Source organism: Eublepharis macularius, chromosome 10 (assembly GCF_028583425.1).
Source record: "Eublepharis macularius isolate TG4126 chromosome 10, MPM_Emac_v1.0, whole genome shotgun sequence".
In the NCBI taxonomy this organism is placed as follows: Eukaryota; Metazoa; Chordata; class Lepidosauria; order Squamata; family Eublepharidae; genus Eublepharis; species Eublepharis macularius.
Genome location: NC_072799.1, coordinates 88,823,720 through 88,851,306, shown reverse-complemented (window position 1 = coordinate 88,851,306; position 27,587 = coordinate 88,823,720). Strand labels below are relative to the sequence as shown.

General features: G+C 44.2%; 1 protein-coding gene across 1 annotated transcript in view; it reads right to left on the bottom strand.

The window, feature by feature from the left end:
• The window catches only part of SCFD2 (sec1 family domain containing 2), a 282,293-nt gene that overhangs the window by 228,147 nt on the left and 26,559 nt on the right, over positions 1-27,587 (bottom strand). The window contains exon 3 of the mRNA XM_054990692.1: positions 17,332-17,459. Coding sequence (XP_054846667.1) covers positions 17,332-17,459 — 128 coding nt within the window. The remainder of the gene's footprint in view (positions 1-17,331; positions 17,460-27,587) is intronic.

Below are 27,587 nucleotides of genomic sequence, written 5' to 3'. Positions count from 1 at the left end.
AAAGTGTCCCTTTCCAAAGTAGAAGCAGGAATGCAGCAAGAAAAAAAAAACAGCACTCTGGTGGGGAGAGCTGTGCTAGGTAAAGGGCATTGAACAATTATGCACATGAGACTGTGATAGCCTCTACCAACCCACAAAGAAAAGGTTGTATGAGGACACTGCCAGGTTCCTCTTGGATCCCGAATGACTAATACAACTGATAGCGTTGTGAGACATGAGGGCTGAAAGCCAACCCCTGGTAGGGAATCCTGACCAGGGCACTGGGCACATTAACATTGTGAAACTCTATGAATGGTAGGTGGAGACATAGGTTAGAAACTCAATGTCCTCATTCCACAGGAGGAAATGCTGCACACAAAAATGAAGCCCCAGGGAGGTGCAAGAAGTTAGCAAGGAGTTATACTCCTACTTTGAATGTGTTTAGAATTCCAATAAGGAAGATGAATGTTTAGAGTGTTTGAGTACCAAACATAATCAATAGGACAAGAAGCAGTGTCCAAGTCCTGCAATAGCCTCAGAAAAGACTATTACCCACTTAGAAGTGCAAGATATGGAAGTCAAGGAGTAGCAGTTGCCACTCAGAAAAAAACGGAGACTACTGCTATAGTTCAGGGAAAGTAGCTGATCAAAACTGCCAAAGCCGTCAGCGGAGGTGAAAACATGGCAGATCCACACCAGAATAATGAAAACAGTGAAGCAGGCATGATGGGGCCAAAGAAAGGACAGACAGTACGCACCATCAATGAACCTTGTGCTTCTAGTAGCACAATCTGCATGTCAAAAAATAGCCAGGGGATAAAACATAAAAACGGATTAGCTTGCCAGCGGATTAGCAAAGTTATTCCCCAATGACGACCATTAGGAGGATCACTAAGACATCTGGATCTCTTCTTCTGTTTGTGAGGTCACTAGTTACACAAACATAAATCAATTAATAGATGTCTTGTTAACAGAGTTTTATCTTGCACTACTCCCCAACTAACTGTTTCTTCCATATATACAGCTCAAGTAAGGTGGAATTTAGATATTCCAATATGTATCAGCTGCAATTTCAAAACTCTTCAAAGGTAAGTCTTGAGCTCATAAACAGCAAGATCAGCCCAAACTATTCCTTCTGCACATAGACTCCATCTGCTTTGTGAAAGGAGTTTCATAGTTTGCCAAATGTTCCAACGAGCAGATAAGGTAAGCAGCTAAAGAACCTCCAGCTAACGCCCATCTTATAGCTGATATTTCTTCCTCATTCAAACCATTGCTATTGCAGACTCCATTATTCCAGAGAGAATTGCTCCAAGCTTAAGGGTCTGCCATCTTCAAGGTAGAACCCAAAAGGCCCATCAGTGGCAGCAATAACAGCTCTTCAGTTCTTCAATTTATTCTGCCAAATTCAGTGTGAGTTTCCTCACAGCAAGCAGACAAGTAAAGTTAAGTCAAGAGTCTTTATATTACAGAGACTTCCAAACCCTCTTGAATGAAATAATAATAATAAAACTGTGCTTATATACCACTTTTTTAGACAGATTAGTGCCCCACCCAGAGCAGTGAACAAAGAGTTATTATCCCCATAATACAGCTGAGGAGCTGGGGCTGAGAGGAGTGGCTTACCCCAAGGCCATTTACTGAGCTCATGGCAGTAGTGGGATTCGAACCAGTAGAGAGCTGATTCGCAGCCGAACTGCTTAACTACTGTGCTACAGCAAGCTCCCTCTAGAAATCCTGCCCTCAAGTCATAGCTGACTGATGGAGATCCCTGGTGGGGTTTTCATGGCAAGAGGCTAACAGAGGTGGTTTGCCATTGCCTGCCTCTGCAACCCTGGTCTTGGTTGGAGGTCTTCCATTCAATTACTAACCAAGGCCGACCCTGCTTAGCTTCTGAAATCTGATGAGATCAGGCTCTCCTGGGCTATCCATAGCACTCAATTAAAATTCAACAAAAGCTCCAATGATAAAACATGTTTAAAACAGAGTAAAAAACCCTCCTGACTCCCAGACACTGTTATTTGCTGTTCAGGAAGGGAACGTATTGTTCAAACAAATTAAAACGGAATAAATTAAAACAAGTTAAAAAAATTAAAAGGAGTGAGTTTGCAAGGTATCTACAGCAGTCACCAACCTGGGCTCCCGTGTGTATACACAAGAAGGCACAGTTGTCTTCCTTTGTTTTATAGATTCCCTCCACTTTCTTAGACGTTGCTGGTATTGACACTGGTCACTCAGAGAAGTCGGTCATCAACTCCACAAATCCCTCGATCATATTTTTGCACATCCTCAGCATTTGCTCCATGTACAAACAGAAGCCATCAGTTGGTGAAACTGGCTCACTGACTCCTACGGTCTCATCAGGAGAAGGATCTAAAGGAATACTCAGCCTCCAATCTGGACAGCATGGCTCCATTTATGACTCTGAAAGGTGGTTAGCCATTGAAGTTTGTGGGGGGATATTGTAAGATGGGTGTTGATCAATGATGAACTCTTGACTGTATTGGATCCAAGATGGATCCTATTTAATCTGGGTGGTAAATCCACACACACCCTGGGTCGGTTCTGCTTTGCAGAGGCATGCAGTGGGGGTACCAGGCAGAGCATCTATGGGACCAGCATTCCTGATGGGGCATTCACCTGTGGCTTCCAAGAGTTGGATCTGAGTGGAGGTGAAACAGTTTTTGCCTTCCTTCTCTGAGAAATACAGTAGTGGTGAGTTGGAGTGAATCAGTAGGATGTGAGGGACCTCAATGATCTCCATATCATCTGTGCCCAGTTCAAGTTTGGAGGTCCTATGATAGGAGACAGCTTTCTGCTTGATGGAATGTTTCAGCTTCACTTCCAATCTTTTCTTGGGTGGTTCTGAGGCATCATAAGCATGTCAGCTTGCCTCCGGGAACCTCGATCTCTCAGGGCTTGAGTCCAAGTGTGATGGCATCAGGGTTGATGATAGGCACTGTCAACTCCGACTCGAAGCCATCAGATCTGATGGGCCCAGGGTGCTTGGTTTTGATGCACTTGACTGTACCAGATCCAATCGGTCCACAACCTCCCCCAAGATTTCATTGGTGAGCTGCTAGAGCTGGAAAGTGCTTTTCCCCACAGAACTGCTTTGAGCCAAGTGGCTCACTCCACACGGGCCATGTGGGATTGCCCAGAAGACTGACAAGCAGTATGCATGGTCCTTCTCCCATTTTGTTCTCACAATAACCCTGAAGCAGGGTCAGATGATGGGCTGTGATTGGTCTGGGGTCACATAGCAAGCTTCATGGGTGAGTGGGCAATAAAGAGAGAAAACGGGGAAGGAATTCAGAGCAGAGCTCTGTGCGTCTTCTGGCCTATGAGCAACTTCAGAGAAGCCATGAAAGGATGACCAGTTTTCTAAGAAAGATGTTGAGGATAATTTTTTGGATAATAACTAATGGAGTAGAATTAATTTTATTACAATGGCTATTTTTTTTTGCTTTAGTGGTTACTAATTTAGCTGGCAAACAACAGCAATGCTTTTCATCTTATATGATAAACAGCATAAAAAATTCTACCTCAATTTCATCTACCATAGTATTAGCTAGTTAGTTATTCTGTCTGGAGTTTCTCATACTCACTTCTTTGTCACTATTTACTTCAGTTGTCACAGACAATTTTGCCACCTCGTTATTCACTACCTTCCAACAAAATTGTCCACAGGCACCAATTGACCCCATTTTACTCAACCCGTCATTCACTGTTGAACTCTTATAATTTTAATGCATTAATGCTATCTTTATAATCAAATATATTCCTCAAACACTCTTTTTCATGTCAATTCTGGACCAACACAAACAAACACAGAAAATCCCTTATTTATGTTAACCATTTCTATTCAACACACACCCCTCCCCAACCAAGCTAGTTCTGGGGCAGCTAACAAAACTAAAATTTAAAAATGACTGAAATTAATCATAAAATAGTGAAAATATTAAGAAATGTCTCTAGATATTATATAGAAACATCTATAATAATACAGCAGAAGCTATTCGTTTTCTCATTTAATTTGGATAGAAGCTCTAATGTTTTGCTGCCTGTTTTGCTCAATTAGGATTAAGAAAAGGTGAAAGAAATATTTATAGTGTAGGAGGACAAGAGGGTCAGAGTATCCTTTAAATAGGGTTTCCAACCTTCAGGTGGGGCCTGAAGATCTCCTGGAATTACAACTGAACTCCAGACCACAGAGACCAGCTCTCCTGGAGAAAAGGGTTGCTTTAGAGGGTGGACTCTATGGCATCACACTTCTGCGGAGGTCCCCTCCCTTCCCTAAACCTGTCCTCTCTCAGCTCTACACCCAAATCTCAAGAAATTCATCAACCCAGAGTTGGTAACACTACCTTTAAATCTTTGGAGTAATTTTAACACCTGGGAAATTAACTGGATCCTGATTTCAAATCAGTACTTTTTTAAAATTAGTCCAAGAATATCCAGGAGAATTTCATTCTGAAACAACTGAGTTGATAGGCATGCTGTAGACTGAGAAGGAAAGTATTATATGTGTGGAAGAATGTGATATATACACACACAAAACAAATTTTGGTTGTCGTAACTGTACAAATGAGCTTTTGAAATACTAATCATCTGGTTATATGTAATTGTTTTCATATGAATCTCGTGTATTAGGTAAGGCAGCTATATCATGCCCTACATGAAATGACACTTTCTGACTCTACAAATTGTTTGTTTACATATTCAGCTTCCTTTATAAAGATGGGTGTCCAGAAATGGATCATTTTGGGAATGAACGTTGCTATTATGTTATTTGATGACGACAACGACAACAACAACGATGATGAAGCCCTCAGACTCAAGTTTAAATAATAATTTCGCCAAGACCAAGGTAATGTATTTGAGAAGAAACCTCAAAGACTTACGTAGTCAATAGATGCCAACAGAGATGGGCACGATCTGAATTACAATTTCAACCCCCCCCCCCCCCGATTTTGGCGTTTTCGCCATCGTGACTCAGCTAATCGGTTCTGTCCATGGCAACCGATCCAGCAGTCAGGAGTTTGCTTGTTCGGGACTTGATCGGATGGGTCAGTTTCTGTTCGGAATTGCAGACACTCTGGCGCTAGTAATTTATTCCCGGGGCAACGGAGTCAGGGAAATGAGCTGTTTGCGCCCTCCTTCTGTCGCCCTCGAAACACGAATGGAAGCCCAGCTTTCCTTGATTAGCAGGTTTCCTTCCAACCACAGAGCAGCAACCCAGGGGAGGAAGGGGAAGGGGGTGGGCACAAAGGATAGGCAAAAGGCAGCACGGGAGGCTGGGAGGCTGCCTGCGCCATTTGTCTTTCCCCAGGACAAGGGGCGCGTGGGCAAGCTGGCCGCCCCTTGTCCTGGGGAAAGGCAAACAGCAGTGCAGGTGGCTGGGAGGCTGCCTGCGCCATTCGCCTTTCCCCAGGACAAGGGGCGCGTGGGCAAGCTGGCCACCCCTTGTCCTGGGGAAAGGCAAAAGGCAAAAGGCAGTGCGGGTGGCTGGGAGGCCGCCTGCACCGTTCGCCTTTCCCCAGGACAAGGGGCGCGCGGGCAAGCTGGCTGCTCCTTGTCTTGCGGGGCAGATGAACGGCGCGGGCAGCCTCCGAACCATTCACACTGCCGCCAGCTCCACAGCGCACCGGGACAGCCGGCTTGCTGCGTGGGCGTGGGCGACTCAGGAGCGCGTGCGTGCGTGCGCGCAAGAGCCTGACTACGGTTGCCCTGGGCGCTGGCCTCCCCGATTCCCAATTGCGGACCGGAAACGAGAGTAGATCGTTTAGAATCGGTGGCCTGTGTTCGGCAGCAGCCCAGATCCACGAACGGCTGAATCGGAATTTTTTTTTGGATCGGGCCCATGTCTAGATGCCAATCCCATCAAACAATGCAAATTCTTTAAATATCTTGGGGTAAGTTTGACTGAAACTCACGGAAAGTTCATCTGGTGATAACAAGATCTCTTGTTTCAAGAACTATAGGTGCCATCTTAAAATGTTATAATCCAAAAAGTAATTTTTTACTGAGCCTTGAAATTATTCAAAAGCAAGGCCATTCTGTAGCTCAGGTATAGTATAGCGATCTGGGGCTGAAATGAGCATTGGACCTCAATCTTGGAACCCATTTAAAATCTATTCCTAAAGCAAGCTTTGCGTTATGGCATCCAGCAGCCTTAGTACAAGCAGAAGATGGTTTACCTTCGGGTAAGAACCCAATTGCACCTGGCTCAATTTAGATTCTGGAAGAAGCAAAGAAATCTTTCTGCTAGTCCACTTCTAAAGCAAAGCACAGCACTGCTACACTCAGATGCCTCACGTGTAGCTGGCTTTAACAGTCTCCTTCTTTTCTACTCCCTAGCAGGCAATCCTTGGGGTATTCTTTTGCTTGGTTATAACACATGAGATTGGATCTTTCAAGCTGATGTCATGGTGGACAGAAACAATCTCTTGCTCTAGATTCTCTCCCTGGTTCAAACTGTTTAGAAAGGACCATGGCTGTTTCCACACATCTTACCTGCCTGCGGAACATCGTGCAAAACACCTGGAAGACAGCATCTTCCGGATCTTTTGTGCGATGTTCTGCAGGCAGGTAAGACGTGTGGAAACGGCCCCTGGCAGAACTTTTTCTGTCCAAATCTCTCTCTCCCTTCTCTTTGTGGCCATTCCCAGGTGCAGAATTCCCTCTCAGCCAGAGGTTTGATTTCCTTTTCCCTTCTTTCCTCTCCAAGTGCACGTCCCTCTGAACACAACAATTCTTATGCTGGAGTACCTTTTCCATTCCTGTACCTCTATATTTCCCTCAATAAATTCTAAAACTTGCTTTGGAAAAGATCTGGCTGTTTTGTAGTTACCTATTAGAGGCACTTTGAGGTGAAAGATCCCTAAATCACACGTTCTGCTTCCCCTGCTTGCCAAGTGTGTCAGTTTTCCAGGTTAGCCAGTCTATGGAAACAGAAAGAGAATTCCGCCTGACACGGAGCTTAATTCCCCCCAAATGGTTGTGGTTCTGGTTAAATGTCCCAAACCCAAGTTAGAGAGTCCATAACGATACACATGAAGGGGAGTATAGGTGGTAACAAGTTCAGTGCAGAACTGAACCAGTGCAGAGCCAGACTTTAATGCATACACATGCGCGTGTGCGCACACACAAATGAATGGCTGATGCCAAAAAACAACAAGCCTATAACACTGTAACAGCTAGTTAGTGAAGTAAAGATCTGGCCTCATCCATGATATGGTGTTACTCCCCCACCCCCCCCCCCCGCTGCTGCTGGTGTTGCTGGAAGCAAGGCCTGTTCCACCCAGCAGCCAGCCAGATGGATTTCTCAAATAAAACTGGAAACAAAGGGGTTGCTATTCTAGAACATCCATCTCTATACTCATCCCCATTTCTGTATCCAAACCTTGTGCTGGAGCTCTCATTGGTGACAGCCACATCAGTAGGTGCGGACACCAGTACTTCATTCTAAGGAGCTACCTCTCCCATTTTATTGGGGTTGATGCACCACAATGCAGAACAAAACTTTCCGGTGCACAGCCAACTCTACCCCCATAATAACTCTGTGTCCCCACTCTGCTCAGATTCATTGGTGACCACTTGTGAGTAGGAAGTGGTGGAAACCTAGCAGCACCACACGTTTTCAAGTAAAGGGAAGAAGGGGAAGAAAGAGATATGGGGCCGCTGATTACAGCAGCAACTACATCTCTTTTGTACCTTCTAATCTGACCATATGAGAAACTTCTGGAATGATGGGTTGGGGCAGAGGAAAGCAGGAACTACCAGGCAATTCATGTTTCTTCTTTGTACCTCTCTGTAATGTCTGAATCTGACTCATGCTTCTCTTCTTCTGGTAAGTGATATGCCAAATCTGTGAGCATCATACAGTGGTTGGAGATGCTCTGATTCCAATTCAGGCATCTCAAAGAATCTTAGGGGTGAACACGGTGTGCTTCCGATTACCCTCACTTTGTAATGCCTAAAGCCAGTCATGTTCCTATCCTCTCGTGTATTTTACTTGCATGTGCCTTCCTGTCCCCAGAGTTTAGACATACCTTCATCCCAACAAACCTGCCATTTCCTTTTGATGATTTTGTTTTGTACACATAGTTATGAATTACTCAAGGGCTTTATGGTAGCGTTTTCCAGTATCTCTCACAAAGCATGCTGTTATCACCACATCATTAGTGTAGGCGAGGTCTGACTTACTCTCTTTAAGGAGCAGATGCTTTCGTTTTTCGGGTTGCATTCTGCATCCTTTACTAGGACAGAACTGAGGGGGCTTTCTTCCATGAATGGAGAGTTAGAGTAACAGAAGAGAGCACTTTGTTTCTGTTATCCTCCCGGTGTTTTAACTTTCATCATTCAACATGCCAATAAAGGCACATAATAAAGGGGATTCAAGCTCAGTCTAGATTTACTGTCCTCTGTTACAACTGCCAAGCAAGGCAGCCTGTTTCTGAAACCACAGAAGGACATTTGTAGCAAATTGTCTTTTGCTGCCAAATAATATGCTAATAGGAAAGCTTTCAACAAAAGCATCATGGATCCTCACTTTTAGAAGCTCCACTAAGATATGCATCAGGGGGCTGTGAAGGAAGTGAGGACTGGGAAAGAAGCAGCCGGGCCTCTGCGGCAGGAACAACCCTTCTTTGTTTGGGGAAGCCATCCCTGAACAGCTCTCAGACTTACCTTTCGGAATCTAATATTCTCAAGTGTGCGTTAAACTACTTTAAACTGGTGAACCCCAATGAGAAAATAAGAGGGCTTCAGTGTCAGAAAATCTGATTTCCCTTTGGATAACTACAATAACAACTTTTAAGTTATAGGTCATTTAAAAAAAAGAGAATCTGAGGGACAAAATAGCTACTTTTTGCTGCTAATTTTAAGCCAAAGATCTTGAAACCAGTGTTTGACTAAACTCAGGAAAACCCCAGAGCACAAAGAACACACTCTGAATTTGCAGGCACAAGATGGATAAATCTGAAATACTACATGAAACTTCTCATCTCCTATGCCAATAAGTCTGTAATTCGAGTAACCCTTCAGGACTGAAGTCCTGGGATCTCAGGGGAGCAAGGTTATGTTAGTAACAAGCAAAATGTCAGTCAATATGATGGGCAGGAGACTGGGAGAGGATCTGCACTGTGAAGCAAACACCAGAGGGGTGCAGTGCCGGTTCTCTGCTCTCCGTATGGGGCCCTTTCTCAGTGAATACCAGGTGAGACTGCGTCATATTCTAACTATCCTCATGTGCCCAAATTTAAGTACTTTCTTTTTCTCAAAAGACTGACAGCTACTCACTTATAGGAAAAAAAGGAAAGATGCATACCTAGAAAAATGGACTGAGTGGGGCCTAATCAGCCTCCTGTATCCATCACTCTACATTTCTTAGACGAGCAGTTTTTTGTACTCTCTCTGGTAGATGGTTTACACCGACTGTGGAACCTAATGGGAGCTTGCTTCAATATACATAGCCCTACCACAGGTTCTATTTTTGGTCACACCAAAGTTCAACTGAAACACACTATTTTACATAGCACTTCCATGAGACAATGTATTAGGATTTTTAAAAACGGTTGGAATTTGACAATTGTCAAAGAAGACTGTGGGTTCTGTCCCTTATAGAGTTGCCAGCTCCATGTTTGGAAATTCCAGGACATTTGGGGGATAGAGGCTGGCGAGGGCAGCGTTTGGGGAAGGGACGAAACCTCAGCAGGGTACATTGCCATAGAGGTCACCCTCCAAAGCAGCCATTTTCTCCAGGGGCATTGATCTCTATGGCCTGGAGATCAGTTGTAATTCTGGGAGATCTCCAGATAGGGTTGCTAGCCTCTGGGTAGTAGCTGGAGATCTCTCAGAATTACAATTGATCTCTAGGCAACAGAGATCTTTTCCCCTGGAGAAAATGGCTTCTTCGGAGGGTGGACTCTATGGCATTATGACCCACTGGGGTCCCTTCCCTCCGCAAACCCCACCTTCCCCAGGATCCACCCCCCAAATCTCCAGGAATTTCCCAACCTAGAGCCGACGACCCTATCTCCAGGAATCAGCTGGAGGCTGAAACCGTAGTCCCCTCCCATCTCACACCGTGCATCCAACAGCATAGGACATGGAAGAAAGCCTTGTCAGAAAGACGCTTGACCTTGAGATTTCATTATGTTTGCTAATGGAAAGTGGATACACAGCTAGGCTGCTTCCGTACGTTCCAATTTTTTCGGGTTTTCCCTTTCCCAAAGTTACGCTTTCCCGATCCGCTTCAAGAACTCACCTTGCACACGCATCACTCTCATGTGTATTTTGTGGGTGTTTGTCACAAAAAAAGATCCCAAAACAGAAAATGTGTTCTTTATCTGGGCCTTATCACAAATGACATTGGCGCATTCCCGCCCAACTTCCCTTGTTTTTCTAAGCACATGCAGGGTTGCACTATACCGCTGTTGTGTCTTAGTTTCTGTAGAAACTGTGCATGCATAGTACTCCGTTCTCTATCGTTGATTTCTCATTTAAAGTTTTAAAGGCAACACTGTTTAATAAATATGCGAACAGTAGATTAGCACTATTGCACAATTCCGTATTTAAAATAAAATCAGAAATGGCATTCTGTTCTCAATGTTGTCCCTAGACTGATATTTCAATTGCTGAGGGAGCCAATGTAGCAAGCACTGCAGTATGATTCCCTTTGTATACGCAGACATCGTAATAGCACAACAACCATTTTAAAAAAAAATCAAAAAGGGGGGGGGGAATTACACGATCGCACTTGTGAGCCAGGCATATGTGTGATGTTTAAAGGAGAGGTCATGGCGAGAGGAGGGGTTGGAGATTTGTAGGAGGGCTCTTCAGAAGTGCAAAGAAAAGTCTTCGCATGCATTGATAGGGTAGAATAATCGTGCAGAACACCTGCATCAAAATAAACACGGACCAAAACCAGTCTTGCAAAAAACACGTAAAAACCGGACTCATCACGACCCGCTCACTCTTGGGAAATGATGATGTGTGTAATGAGTGAGATAACCTGCCAGAGTACCATTGATAGGCCGTCCCATTAAGGACGTGTGGAAGCGGCCCTACTTTGGGAACAGAAGAGAAGTGGCTGACTCTTTTCTCCCCTGCTTGCTGTTGTTTGGAAAAGGCAAGTCTTCAAAATGAGAGACAGAAGACATCTTAGCCCACCAGCCATATACAGTGAGTGATCTGGAAGATACTTCATAAACATAGTACTGCTGCCTGTCCGGAATGGCAAATCAAAGGGGTTGTCAAGCACCGAGAGAACGATACAAAAGGGGCATTCAACTTAGTGCGGACAGGCCTGCTCACCAGCATTGGTCTTCAACTGGTAAACCCTAAGGCAGCCCAAAGTAGACCCTACCTGACACATCTTTTCTTTTCTTTTTTCTTTTTTAAAAAATGCAGAGAAGAAAAGAGAGAAGTAGGGGAGAAACGAGGAAGATCCTGTGGGCTTGCTATCAGCAAACCAGCTGCTGTTGAGGTATATCTGGGCTAACTTTGTTTCTCCTCTTCCACAGGAATTTGGCCTGGGTGGAGTCACCTGGAAATTCACCTGGCAGATTTTGCTTGACAGCCCAAGATTTGTTTTTGTTTTCTTTTTCTACTGCTTTGGTAATTTGCACTTTTTTTTCTTTTTGTGAACCAGTTTGGATCAATTTGAACAAAAAAGCAGTCTAAAATACTTAAATAAATGAATAAAAGGTGAGAAGACAAAGAGAGGGAAGGATAAAAACAGAAAAATGTGAAAGCAGGAGACACACAAAGCAAAAAAGGCTGACATATATGACAAAAAAATTAAAAGATTGTCCCATGTTGTCTAAAAATCTGAAGAAGAAGAATGCTTTAGAGAGTTATTTACTAACTATAATTACATGGCAACCTATTTAATCAGATCAGCAGAACGTACCCAAACTCTTTTTCTTCAAAATGTTAGTTCATAATCCTCTGAGAATGCAGGAGCTAAAGCAATAGTGCAACATTATACCACTTTTACCTGTTACCACTTCTACAACTTACAAACACTGGTTTTGTTCAGATACAGCCTGAGGGCAGTTGTTACTAGGGGGTTACAATTTCCTAAAACTTGTAACAGGGAAAGGGAAAACTTCAATCCTTTTACTTAGCCTAGGTACTAAAGAGTTCAAAAGGTAGAAAGATCATTTCAAATACAAATTCTAAAGGACAGTATTAATTAAATCCACTTCAGGTGATGACTGCTGGAAAATGATACAACTTGGGGCCCAGGATGCCGAACAGTCTTTGGACTGAAACGTCCAAGCTCCATAATAAAGTTCACAATTTCAGTTTGGAAACTGAGGTAAAGTTTAAGCTCTCTGCATTTGGATCTTCCTGTTTCTTCATCATTCCAAACTGCTAGACGAGCAGGAAACAGTTTTCAGCAACAAGTTGCTTAACGGGAAAAGGGGCATTTTCAGATGGTTACAAGCTAATATTTGCCATCTTCAAGTGGACCATTGAACTGATATGAGTCAACACCGTGCCCTTGTCCCTCAGCTCTTTAATTGCTCCATGTTTTCACAATACCAGCAGAGGAATGACTGAATGGTAAAGACATCAGATGGTAAAGTCAACCAACCAGTTCTGCTCACCATTCAGCTGTCATCTACCTAGTTTGGACAGTTCCCAGTTTGGACAGCTGTTGTTTAATCATAAACATTGACCATTTTTTTTAAAATTATGGCTTCCCATGGACAGTGAAGTAGTTTTTGATTATAGTATCTAAAGAAGCAAAGGGAAAGCTAGGGCTCCTTTTTTGGCAGCCGTATCCCTGCCCAACTTGCAATGGGAAGACAACACAACACACTAAATGCTTGGGAAAAAAGAGAAAAAATTACCAATGCTACAACCCTAACAGTACAGACACCTGGCAAATTTATCAAGGATGGTAATTCTACAACAAAGGCACCACCACAGAGAAGGCCCCCTGCCTGATAGCCACCTCCCTTGAGTCCAAAAGGGGGGCACACACAGCATAACTTCCGCTGAAGATCTCAGAGTTTATAAGAGTAGGCAATCCTTTACATTTCGTGGTCCCAGGTAATTGAGGACAGTGGTCTTCAACTTTTCCAGGCCCTCCTGAGTTGCAAGGAGGTAACAGGAAGTCACATGCTCTTAGAGTCATGTGAGGGGAAGTCACATACCATTTAATAGGGTTTCCAGGTTCCCTTAACTTCCAGGTGGAGGAGGGGGGGCTGGCACTTACTTTCTCACTGCTCCCATAGTGCTCTTCTAGGAAGTGAGGTCATTGTGCAGGTGCAGGGGGGGGGCACACCAGTGCTTCACAGTGGACCAAAATCGGCCTGCTGCAAAGTGCCAGAGCACTCCCGGGATAGCGCGATGACATCACTCCAGGAAGTGATGTTGTCAAGTTGGAAGTGGGAGATACCCGCCCCCACCGGAGGAATGGGATCCCTAGCCATTAGTCATCATTTGACTGAAATGAGGAGCCAAATTTATTTATTTAGACTTTTAGAAGCTTACTAAGAAAGTAAAAACAAACAAACATAAAGGTAGTTATGATCCCTCCAGTGTTCTGGCTAGGACTACGGGCAGCAGACCAAGAAAGCTGGCGGCAGAAAACACAAGCCCAGCATTTTAAATAAATACCGCAGTGAGGAAGAAGCCAAGGTCAGCGTCATCACCGTACTACTGTACTTCTTAGTATGCACGCAAGGAAGCACGGTACCCTTGATCTCAACACATGTACACCGGCAGCAGATCCTTCCAAAAGGCAACAAAAATGGCAGCTTTATGGAGGCTGACGACCCAGCTGGCGGGCTTTGAGAATCACCTGAATTCTGATCCACTGGTTGACGACTGTTGATTTAGGACTTCATTGGTCAAAGCTGCCCTGAACTGAACAGCCCAGGTGAGCCTGATCGCATCAGATCTCAGAAGCTAAGCAGGGTCGGCCTTGGTTAGTACTTGGATGGGAGACCTCCAATGAAAATCAGGGTTGCAGAGGCAGGCAATGGCAAACCACCTCTGTGAGTCTCATGCCTTGAAAACCCCATCAAGGCTCGCCATAAGTCAGCTATGGCTTGAAGGCACTCTCCACCACCACAAAGTCAAAGCCAGTAATATGGATTTTGCCCCCGAAACAAATTGGTATCCAATGACATTCTTTAAGCACTAATGAAATATGCTCCCTTCTGCCCATCCCAGTTAACAGCCCACCAGCTGTATTCTGGCCCGCTGAAAGTCCCAAGCACGTATAAATGTAAAATAGCCTGTGTGCACATTCCTGCTCCTATTTCTCTTATCACAATCATATTGAGAGCAGGTGTCCTACAGTGTAAGTTAAGGCATCTGGATCTGAGGAAGAAACTTGCATTTTTTTATTCCAGGCAGAGGAAGCTGCCGATAGGCAACTTTTTCTGCTTCATTTCCAGCTGCCTTAAGTGATTAGAAGTGGTACTACTATGGCAAAAATTCCACTGCAAAATCAAATGTAGCTGCTCTGACGTTCCGCTGGGTCAAGAAGTCAACAACACGAGGCTTCTACAGTTTGCAAAAAAAAAAAGAAAGGTATTTTTATCAAAGTTCCAGGTTAGGGAAGGGACTGGAAGGGCCAAAGCTCAACTAACAGTGAAATCCTAAGCAGAGTTACCCCAGCCTAAGGTGATCGATTTAAATGGGCTTAGACTGGCATAACTCTGTTTAGGATTTTACTGTAAATATAATAGTTATGCTTTGAAGCAACAGGTGGGTAAAGCAGCCTGCTAACCCATAAATCATTATTTGATGTATGTAGTAATACGCCCAGGAGCAAGACCCTTATCCTGTGTCAAAACCAGGCAGCTGCATAAAAATCCATATCCATATAAATTACATATAAAACTTTCTGCAAACGATGCAAAAATGAATTATTCAAAAAGACTTTTGTATTGTAGGGAGGGGTCTCAGGTACTCTGCTAATTAGTTAGGGACCACAGACTTCACCCATAGACTTCACCACTATATTGCCTTACGTAGTATCTATTGCTTTAAAATATGTGCTCCTATGTCAGCCCTAGAATTGCTTATGTTTTGTTTCAGCATTTTCTTCAACTCTGTATTTGATTCTTGCTAATGTTATATCTTTGTAAACTTGTGTTTATTTGGTATTAACCTATAAAGCCCTAAACGGCCTGGGACCAGCATACCTGAGGGACCGTCTCTTCCCATATACTCCCTGGAGGGTGCTGAGATCAGCCAGTAAGCACCTACTGGTGGCCCCCTGCCCCAGGGATAATAATGGCATACTTTGTAAACCATTCTGAGTGGGCATTAAGTTGTCCTGAAGGGCAGTATATAAATCTATTATTATTATTATTATTATTATTATTATTATTATTATTATTATTATTATTACAGCAAACTTATACCACAGCAGGGCCTTTATCTGCTGGGTTAGTACGTTCTGTTTCTGCAGCATACTTCAAATAATGACTAAGGTAACCTTCTAAGCCAGGGGTGGGCAAATTGTGGCCCGCGGGCCACATACGGCCCGCTACAGAGTTTTTTGTGGCCCACCAAGACAGTCAGAAAAATCCACCTTGAACCAAGATTTCCTTCCCGTGCAGGCTGTGATGAGAATCTCAACAAGCAATCTCACTCCTGATTTCAAAAAATTGTAGAAAAGTGTGATAGGGTACATTTGTCTCATTAAACTGATTCTAAAATTAAATATGCTTGCAGCTATAGATGACAAGAAATTAGCACAATAAATAAATTGAATAAAACTACCACTATTTTATTTAATTTATATTTATTGATTTTTATGATACAATTTATACCTTTTCTGAAATGCAAAGTTAACTAATGAATGCAATCATTTTAAAAGGTGCGGCCCTCCGCTAACCTCTGCTCCCACAAAGTGGCCCCCGAGCCAAAACAATTGCCCACCCCTGTTCTAAGCCATCACTGGCTTTACTGCTCAGTATCTCCTCTTTGACCACTTTTAAAAAATGATTTTGCAGTTTTAATGCTTTGCAAGTTGTTGGTTTGGAATATGAGTAATAATTTTTAATCAGCATTTCAATAATTCATCCTTGCCCTGCACTGTTAAACAAAAGTTCAGTTCTAAACAAGCATTCGCGATCGCAGGATGGCTGCTGATTGCATTTAACTATTAGGATTTGTTTAGTGGTTAGTGAAAAGCTAATGCTCTATAACATGAAGCAGGAAGGGTGCTGTTCTCACAGGTGACTTCAGAGGTATTTCTGAAGTGAAAGAACAGGATTCACTGGTTTTGGTTGAACGCCTGGATCTGTCTTATAATGTGCCAGGCCACTGGTTTGTCAAGTTCAGTATCATCTTCTCTGCCTGCTAGAAGCTCTCCAAGGTCTTAGACTGGAGGTCTTTATCTTCACATACTACCTAATCCAGAGATTAAACCAAGGATCTATGATGTGCAAAGCAGATGTTCTGCTACTGACTCTCACCATTGTTACAGTTCTTCTATAACAGTGCCATACGTGGAATATAGCCTCAGCATCTTGCACATCTTGGAAGGTGCTGAGAGTTTCTAAATTTCTCAAGAAAAGGAAATGCAGAGGTTGTTAAGTTGGGACACAACATTATGTGAAGGAATAGGCAGCATGAGTCATTTCTGCCTCCTGTTTTTGTACAGCGGGATGATGTCTGAAGTGATCTCGCACAAATTATTTATGCAAATAGCTGTGGTGTACGAGAGCAGAAGCAAAGAAAGCAACATGGAATGAAAGGAGAATTGCCCATGTTGGGCAAGAAGCCCTAAGTGGTCTTATAACATCTGCAAATCCGCCACCCGCCCCACAGGTTTTAGTGAAGTTTTAGTGAGGGAATGTGAGTGCTGCTGTATTTTATAAACTGAACTTGGTTTTATTATGCTACCAGTTTTACATTGTGATGTAATCTGCTCTGAGCCTGCTCTGCAGGGAGAGCGGAATATAAATAAATACATTCTAAAATGCCAGTATTTGGGAACAGGAATCCTTGTATGCCAAACAATACAAACACACACTTTATACTTCAACGCACCAAAGATGAAAGATGACATTATAGATTTGTATGGGTACCTAAAGGTCAGAGTACAGTTGTACAAGTTCTGAATTCATTTTTTAAAAAAAGATTCTAAAATCACCAAACTCTATAGAACATCACACATGATTCCTCCTCAAGCTTTAACCATCTCAGAGTCATTAAAAGCTAAATGCCTTCAGAGACATCAACGCTTGATCCTCTGAGAATAATCTAAATGTATGAAATGACTGGACTTAGATGACGAGAGGCCGCAGGCATATTTCGGTTCATAACCAGCTAGCTGCATTATGCGTGCAAGCATTCCCCAAAGCTTACCCATGCTCATCTTGATTGGCAAATCTTCTCTGCTCGCAGCTTCCACTAGGTGTCTCCTAACCTCCATCACAGCTTCCTTGTGCTTGAGATTCATTAAGGACTCCCACAGGGCTTTAGCAGTGGGATCGCTATAAGAAAAGGAAAAGGAGAAAGCAGTCACATTTCACACTAAACATCTGCTAAAAGTCAAACAAACTTATTTAGCAACTTCTACATTGTGGATAGCCTACTTTCCCTAAAGCACAGAAGTTAGAAGCTCAAAGCTCAGCTGCTTAAAAACTGCTATTGCGTCTTTAAACTGTAAGGATCTCTTGCTCTTCTGTGTTTGTCCAGTCTCTGTATCAGGCATCTGACGAAGAGAACTTGATTCTCGAAAGCTTATGCTACAATAAAATAAAATTGGTTAGTCTTAAAGGTGCTACTGGACTCTTTTTGATTTTGCTACTACAGACTAACACGGCTAACTCCTCTGGATCTATGACCATGGAAAGCACCGCATTCAGCCGAATGGAGAGGAAATCCATCAACCTCATGAAGAAACTGGCACAAATACAAACAGACATCATCTTTCTTTCTAAATGCAAAAGACTGGACATTCTACCCAAGGGACTTCGTGTGAGGAATCCATTGAAATCCACTTACCACACATACTACAGTGAGAAACTATGCAACACCTTATCCAGGAAACTCTTAATTCACCTCATTGGACTGATGTACAGCAAGCAACAATGGATCAAGCAAGAGATCTCTGAACTAGACTCTTCCATGAAGTACACCCCTTCTGCACAGACCGGGAACTGGCAGATGTTTACCACAACCAGAGAAACTATTTATTGCAATCTATTCACTGAATTACAGAACAAGAAGGAGAAGAAATTCTCAAAACTCCTGCCTGCAACAGAGAGCAAAAACACTTTGGATGCACCAAGCAACATCATCAATCTTTCCAGTTACAAGCTGAGCCCAGCAGAGGAATCAGTCCTCTCACGTGGACTATCTTTTTGCCCAGCCAGACCCACACAAACCATACAACTTTGTGGAGACCTAGAGGCCTATTTTAGACGCCTAAGACTGAAAGAATTCTTCAACTACTCTGCTGAACAAAACGATGAACAAAGCACTGAACAGACACCATCACAGCAGCCTCAGCAGCCCCCACCCCCCCAACCCAGCAATACACAACCACCGTTACAAAACTCCAGGAAAAAGAATTCCACATGGACACCCCCCGAGGGCCGTAACTCCTCATTGGACTTTTACATTGAATGCTTCCGTAGACGTGCTCAGGCTGAGATAATTGACAAACAACAACACCTAAAGCAGAATCTCAGCCGTGGAGAAAGAGAGGCCATAAACAGCCTCCAAAATAATTCTGGCATCGTAATCAAGGAAGCTGACAAAGGCGGAGCAGTTGTCATCATGGACAAACAAAATTATATACAAGAAGCAGAAAGACAACTCTCCAACACAACATTCTATAAAATACTACCTTCTGACCCCACAGAGCAATACAAAAGGGAACTCAATAAAATATTAAAAACACTCCCCACGGACATACAAGAATGCATCCATATGGACACACCCCAGGAACCACGACCAGGAAGATTCTACCTACTACCCAAAATCCACAAACCAGGTAACCCAGGACGCCCAATTGTTTCAGGAAAATGCACCATCACAGTAGGAGTCTCGGGATACATGGACTCTATCCTCAGGCCCTATGCCACAAGCACACGCAGCTACTTACGGGACACCACTGACTTCCTCAGGAAAATACAGTCCATTGACAACCTACCAGATGACACCATCCTAGCAACCATGGATGTGGAGGCCCTGTACACCAATATCCCACATGCAGATGGACTGCAAGCCATACGGAATATTATCACGGACAAAACCACAGCACACCTCGCCACTGAACTTTGTCACTTCGTACTCACTCACAATTACTTCGAATTTGGTGACAACTTATATCTACAGGTGAATGGCACAGCCATGGGCACACGCATGGCACCACAATATGCTAACATATTCATGGCGGACTTGGAGCAACGCTTCCTCAGCTCCCATCCACTGGAACCACTACTATACTTAAGATTCCTGGATGACATCTTCATCATTTGGACCCATGGGAAGGAAGCCCTTGAGAGATTTCATCAGGACTTCAATAACTTTCACCCTACTATCAACCTAAGCCTGGACCACTCTACACAACAGGTACACTTCCTGGACACCACTGTACAACTACATAATGGACGAATAAATACCACCTTATACCGGAAACCAACAGACCGATACTCATATCTACATGCCTCCAGCTTCCACCCTAAACATACCACTCGGTCTATTGTCTACAGCCAAGCCTTACGTTACAACCGTATCTGCTCCGATGCTCTCGACCGAGACTCACACTTAAGAGATTTACAACAAGCATTTTTGAGACTACAGTACCCACCAAATGAAGTGAAGAAACAAATCAACAGGGCCAGACTAGTACCCAGAAACAGTCTGCTCCAGGACATACCTAAAGGAACTAACAACAGAACACCACTGGTTGTCACCTATAGCTCCCAGCTCAAACCCATCCAACGTATCATCAGGGAGCTACAACCCATCCTGGAAAATGATACCTCTCTCTCAGAAGTCCTGGGTGGAAGACCTGTCCTTGCCTACAGACAGCCCCCCAATCTTAAACAACTTCTCACTTACAATCATGAATCGGCCAGCAGGGCCACCAGCACAGGTACCAGGCCCTGCAACAGACCCAGATGCCAGCTCTGCCCCTATATCTACCCAGGGAATACAATTACAGGACCCAATGGCATCAACTACACTGTCTCTGGCTCTTACAGCTGCTCATCCTCCAATCTGATATATGCCCTCATGTGCCAACAATGTCCTTCTGCTCTGTACATTGGACAAACCAGCCAACCTCTACGCAAAAGAATAAATGGACACAAATCTGACATTAGAAATGGAAACGTCCAGAAACCAGTGGGAGAACACTTCAACCTACCAGGACATTCCATCAAAGACTTAAAGGTCACTGTAGTTCAACAGAAACCTTTCAAAAACAAAATCCAACGGGAGGCTGCTGAACTGGAATTCATATGCAAATTTGACTCTGTCAAGCTGGGACTGAATAGGGACTATGAATGGTTATCACATTACCACAGGTAACAGATTTCCTTTACAGAGGTGGGGTCTGGGGGAGCTCAGTGGTACCTGGTGTGGGCTTTCGGGAACCACAGATCTCTTTGTCAGATGCATCTGGCAGGGAGAGCTGTGGTTATCGAAGGCCCATACTGCATTGGAATTGGATGGTCTAGCTGTTTGGCTTCTACAAACTAACAGGGCAAACTCCTTTGAAGCCAACTGATACACACACCAAAAGGAGATGTTTACATATACTAGCAAAGGAATGTTTTGATTGCTCCCTCCCCCTCCCCCCCTAATTGCCTCTTCCCTCTCTTGCTCTTCTGTGTTTGTCCAGTCTCTGTATCAGGCATCTGACGAAGAGAACTTGATTCTCGAAAGCTTATGCTACAATAAAATAAAATTGGTTAGTCTTAAAGGTGCTACTGGACTCTTTTTGATTTTGCTACTACAGACTAACACGGCTAACTCCTCTGGATGTAAGGATCTAGGAGTTTGTCGGTTGGCTTTGCACAGTAAATAGATATTTGGATTTAGTTGATATTGGCTCATAGCCAGCCACACTGTTTCAAAGACCTAAGGGTACTTCCATCTTCAGATGAGGGGACGGCAGTTTCAGTTGATTCTCCCCCTCCCACGGCAGACCCTCACTTTGCTGCAAACACTGGACTAGTGGGGGGTTTTTTTGGTTGTTGTTAGATTTGCTTTTGTTCCCCAATATATTTTCACTTCTCATGCTCACAATTTCAAAGCAGAGGTTGCACTAATAATATTATAATGTAAGATCCAGCGTAGTAGTACACAGTATGTACACAATAACGCCCCCCCCCCATCCCCAACATATGAAAACTGTGAAAGCCTTGAAAGACCATGTTTCAGAGGCTCCTTCAAGCTGTGTATTTCCTAGACTTCTTTTAGGCAAAGAACTCCACTTAAAAAGCAGTAAACAGTATACAAAGGTTCTTCAAGGATCTAAAGTTTTTCTGTTTTGCAGATGAAGAAGATGCATTCTGCTGTACAAGAAATATCAACATGAGTTTTCTAGAAGAAATTTTCTGGAATTGTGATGGTGATTAGGGATGTGCGCTTCCGGTTCCCGGTCCAGAAAAAAAAACCTGAACCTGGCCCGGTACATAAAGATTTGGTATTTCCGAATCGGGGCCAGTATGATGGCCCTAATTTGGAAATACCGAATCAAAGCTTCCTGAAGCAATTTGGATTGCTTTGGGAAGCGTCAGGGCCTTTTTAAAGGGTGCCCACCCTCCCTCCACCATCCCACTTACCTGGTGGCAGTGGAAGCAGCGGCCTTCCTTGCCACCTTGTTGGCTGCCGTGGAGATCGATACGGCGGCGTGGGCAGTGCCAGTGCTGGCGCTTGCTGCTGCCCTGCCAGCTGCCACAGAGGCCAAAGCGGTGGCGCAGGCAACATGGGCGGCGGCACTTGCTGCTGCCCTGCTAGCCACCACGGAGGCTGAAGCTGTGGCCAGTGCCGGCACAGGCGTTTGCTGCCACTCTGCTGGCTGCTGCATATGCCAAAGTGGCGACATGGGCGGCACAGGCACTCGCTGCTGTCCTGCCAGCCGCCACAGAGGTCGAAGCGCTGGCCTGCACCACCACTCTACTGGCCGCCGCAGAGGCTGAAGCGGCGGTGCGGGCGGTGGAGGCGCTGATTGCCGCCTTCCCTGCCGCCCTGCTGGCTGCAGCGGTGGCAGAGGCGCCTACTCCGGCCTTTGGGAAAGGTAAGTGGGGTTGGGGGGTTGGGGGAAGGGGGACTCAGGGGGGAGGTGGGTATCACTTCAGCATGCTCCGAATCATTTTGAAACATACTGAAGCCATTTCTGAATACCTGAACCCGAAGCGGCTTGCCGCTTTGGATTTTGGGTTATTCCGAATCGTTTTCCAAATATTTCCCCATTGCACACCCCTAATAGTGATGGGAATAGAAAGGAAAATACAAGAATGCACCTTCTTCAAATTTGATGTGTCCTTAGTTAGAGATAAATACCAGTTACCAGGGCTTTTTTTCAAGCGGGAATGCATTGGAACGGAGTTCTGGTGCCTCTTAAAAAGGTCACATGGCCGGTGGCCCCGCCCCTGATCTCCAGACAAAGTTTAAATTGTCCTCAGCAAAAATGGTCACATGGCCAGTGGCCCCGCCCCCTGATCTGCAGACAGAGGGGAGTTTAGATTGCCCTCCACGCTGTTCGGTGCACTATATTTTTTGTTGTTGTTACGTTCTGTAACTGGCAGGGCTTTTTTTCTGGGAAAAGAGATAGTGGAACTCAGTGGTGGAACTCAAGATTGCCCAATGACGTCACTTTGGGTCAGCTGGAACAAGGGGGGACTTTTTTAAAGTTTAAATTGCCCTCAGCAAAAATGGTCACATGGCCAGTGGCCCTGCCCCCTGATCTCCAGACAGAGGGGAGTTTAGATTGCCCTCTGCGCCACCAAATAGCATGGAGGGCAATCTAAACTCCCCTCTGTCTGGAGATCAGGGGGCGGGGCCACTGGCCATGTGACCATTTTTGCTGAGGGCAATTTAAACTTTAAAAAAGTCCCCCCTTGTTCCAGCTGACCCAAAGTGACGTCATTGGGCAATCTTGAGTTCCACCACTGAGTTCCACTACCTCTTTTCCCAGAAAAAAAGCCCTGCGTTACAGAACGTAACAACATAAAATATAGTGCATCTCTTTGAAACCTGGTACTTCTCTTTCCTGCTGCTTCATTCAACAGTTAATGTTAGCATATTACCTGGTCTAAAGAACAAAGCTCATTGGGAAAGGAGAGTGGAGGTCCTTGAACGGACCTATTAGGACAAGGCACCCAAGCAAGCACACCACTAAGTAAAGTTATGAATTGATTAAGGACTTTTTAGTCAGTCTGCCTTTTTACATACAAGGCTTCAAAACATACAAAGACTATTTCTATAAGCAAAATAAATGTCACATAAAGGTAACAATAGCTGTATAAATTCACCGATCTATGTAAACGTGGGTCAATATTTGTATTTTTGCATTTTCCTCTGGTTTTACCTTATTCCAACTAATAATACTCTCCATTTCTGAATAAATATTGCCTCTGTGAGATTCCACCCCCCTCCACTTAATTGTCTACAACCTGTAATTCTGTCCATTAGCACGAAGAACCAACGTTTCCTAAGTCAACTTTCCAATGAAGGTATTGTCTTCTGCCTCCAGTGTTCTGCTTGGACTAATTTGGCTGCCACTATTAAGCTCCTTAACAAATAGCCATCGTTTCCTCTCCAGATTTCCTGCCACTCTGTCTTTCAGCTGATTAAAATAAATGTGCCAATTACCAAAACCTCATTGCAGGTAATATTCTGAGATACCAAACAAATCATAATCTGTAAAATGGGAACCATAGCAACCTTCTTCACAGGCCAGTAAGATGCTGGCAGTGCTAAAAAAAAAGCTATCCTATGTAGAGTTACTCTAGTGTAAAGACAAGAAGTCAATAGGCTTTGCCTGGAGTAACTCTGCATAGAATTGCAATGCATATATGGTTCACTCTTCTACAACGTGCATTAAAAATGATATAGAACTTCTAACATTTGAGGACTCATTGTAGAACTTGGCATTTTCTTATTGGTATCAACACATGAGACTACGTTATACTGAGCCAGACAACGGGTCTATCAAGTTCAGTGCTGTTTCCATGGGCTGGAGGTGGTTCTCCAGGGTTTGGGTCATTCACATCACCTGTTCTTTTTAAATAGAGACGCTGGGGATTGAAATTACAGCCTCCTGTGCACAGAGCAGATGCTCCACCACTGAGCCATGAGGCATTAATGTGGATTAAAGACTCTTCGGATGCAATGAAGTTTTATTGCATTTTAATCCTCTCTGAAACAATGCTAAAAGAAGAGTTAGGAGCTTCAGGGCCACTTGGTCATTTGCCTGGTTTCCTGTGGACAGTAACAATCACTGCAGGCCACTTTCCAGGGAACCTAGAAGAAAGATGGTTCCCTTTTTCAGGTTTTACACAGGAAGCAAATTACTAACATATATATGTATGGGAAGGTAGACTAGCAAAATCTTCTGAAGGCAACTCACTTTCAATCAGGGCTTTTTTTCAGGGGGAACGTGGGGGAATGTTTTTTTCAGGGGGAACGTGGGTGAAAATTGTCACATGGTTGGTGCCCCCGCCCCCTGATCTCCAGGCAGAGGGGAGTTTAGATTGCCCTCCGCGTTGCTGAGCGGCGCGGAGGGCAATCTCAGCTCCCCTCTGTCTGGAGATCAGGGGGCGGGGCCACCAGCCATGTGACCATTTTCTCTGAGGGCAACCCACTGAGTTCCACCACCTCTTTTCCCAGAAAAAAGCCCTGCTTTCAATGATTTCCCCTCTCCCCTAGTATTATACATCCTGGTTTCCTAGAGGGGTTATCTAGGGTTGCCAGCCTCCAGGTGGTGGCTGGAGATCTCCCGGAATTACAACTGATCTCCTGGCCATACAGATCTGTCCCCTTGGAGAAAATGGCTACTTTGGAATATGGACTGTATGGCGTTGTACCCTGCTGATGTCCCTTGCCTCCCCAAACCCTGCCCTCTCCAGGCTCCACTCTCAAAATCCCCAAGAATTTCCCAACCTGGAGTTGGTAAACCTAGGATTATCTGATTTGTGCGCAAAATTGTTAGGTATAAAGGAACCCTTACATAAAGATCAGCAGATTGAAAGTATCCAAATACAACTTCCTATTCCTATAGCATTATCCTCTTTTGGATTAATGGTATTTAAATTCCCATAATTTTTCAAAGTAAAACATGCAAATGCATATTTTAAAAGCCAGACACCCAACATTAAAGAACTATTTTCTTGAGTTATTTCCGACAATTTCTCAGTGTCATTCCAACACACTCAGACCATTTTGATGGTGTAATCTTTTCTAGACTCAACTTTGGCTGTGTATTTTGGCACACACTCAAAAGTTAGAGGTTACTGTTTGATATAAATGCCAAAATACCCACGGATAAAGCACTAGGAGCAGAGCTATTATTTCCATTTTCTCCCTGGGCAGTTCGGGCAGACCACCTCTCCACCTCTTATCTGCTTTCTGCAATTAATAAAAGAAACTATCTCACAGCAAGATCAGGAGCTCCAAATAGCCCATTGTTGGCTATTTAACTTGACTTATGAGGTATCGGGCAAGAATTGCCACTAATTATTTAATACCCCCAATGATAAGAAGCGAGTCTAAACTACCTCTACCTTTTAATGTATGCTTCTGCTATTAAAAAAAGCAACTATGTGTTCCAAAACAGCCATTTACCTCACCTTTGCAAATAAGTTCACGAAATATGCTCAAAGAGCATATTTACTAGCTCACAAAGTGCTCCAAGAGTTATTTGGGGGCTTGGTACTATATTTGGTTGAATATGGTTTGTATATTGCTAGTTCCACAGTGAGTGTTGTGCGTTAGCTACTTCGGTGGTAGGGATCCCTTTCCCCCGGTGGGGGAAAGGGATCCCCTGCTTTCACCCTCCGCCCTCTGCCTCCATTTAGCTGGCTGGCGTGGGAGGAAGGCACGGAAACGGATCTCCTAGGCATGCTCCTGGGGCGGCACAACAACAACACTCCCGGGAGTGACATCATTGCACTGCCCCAAGAGTGCTCCTCGCTTTGCAGCAGGTCAATTTTGGCCCCCAAAAGGCCTGTTTGAGGCCAAAATTGGTCTGCTGTGAAGTACACATGCACCCCTACGCCGGTGCAACAACGTCACTCCCGGGAGTGACATCATCGCACCGACCCAGGCATGTGTGCACGCTTTGCGAGCAAACAAGGAACATCATGGGCCGAGCATGAAGGTAAACGCCAGGTCCCCCACCTCCCGCTGGGAGGCTAAGAGGACCTGGTAACCCTACTTGGTGGTGCTTTTTAATTGGTTTTTTAATGTTTTGTTGTAAGCAGCACTGGAGGCCAAGGTATCAATGTTCTAATAAATATATAACCAAAAATCTTCCATGGTTTGTAAACTGTGTTTGCTGGGTCATCTAGAAGCAGTTCCTGTTTGCTACAACTGACAAGAAGAATGGTTGTTTCCAAACCCGGTTATTTATATAAATTTATTAATTTTATTAACAAGACTCCTGCCACAGCATAAGTATTTGCCACTAAACATTTCTCCTTATATTGTCGAAGGCTTTCACGGCTGGAGAACGATGGCTGTTGTGGGTTTTCCGGGCTGTATTGCCGTGGTCTTGGCATTGTAGTTCCTGACATTTCGCCAGCAGCTGTGGCTGGCATCTTCAGAGGTGTAGCACCAAAAGACAGAGATCTCTCAGTGTCACAGTGTGGAAAAGATGTAGGTCATTTGTATCTACTCAGGAGGGGTGGGGTTGAGCTGAGTCATCCTGTAAGAGTTTCCCAGGGTGTGGAATGCTAATGGCGGGAGGCTTCACTGTATCCTGAGGAGGTTCTTTTGCATATGGATTGGTACTTGATGTGCTAATCTTCTCTGCAGGGCTATTGTCGGGGATAGAATGTTTTGTTAGCCTGGTGTTTTTCAGAACTGGAAACCATGCTCTGTTCATTCTTAAGGTTTCTTCTTTCCTGTTGAAGTTTTGCTTATGCTTGTGAATTTCAATGGCTTCCCTGTGCAGTCTGACAAAGTAGTTGGAAGTGTTGTCCAGTATTTTGGTGTCCTGGAATAAGATACTGTGCCCTGTTTGAGTTAGGCTATGTTCAGCCACTGCTGATTTTTCAGGTTGTCCAAGTCTGCAGTGTCTTTCATGTTCTTTTATTCTTGTCTGGATGCTACGCTTTGTGGTCCCGATGTAAACTTGTCCACAGCTGCAGGGTATACGGTATACTCCTGCAGAGGTGAGGGGGTCTCTACTGTCTTTTGCTGATCGAAGCATCTGTTGTATTTTTCGGGTGGGTCTGAATACTGCTTGAAGGTTATGCTTTTTCATAAGCTTTCCCATCTGATCAGTAATTCCTTTGATATATGGCAAAAACACTTTTCCTGTAGGAGACTGTTTTTCCTTGGTTGTTTGATTCATCCTGGGTTTGATTGCTCTTCGGATTTCATTTCTGGAGTAGCCATTTGCCTGAAGTGCGTGGTTTAGATGATTAATTTCCTCA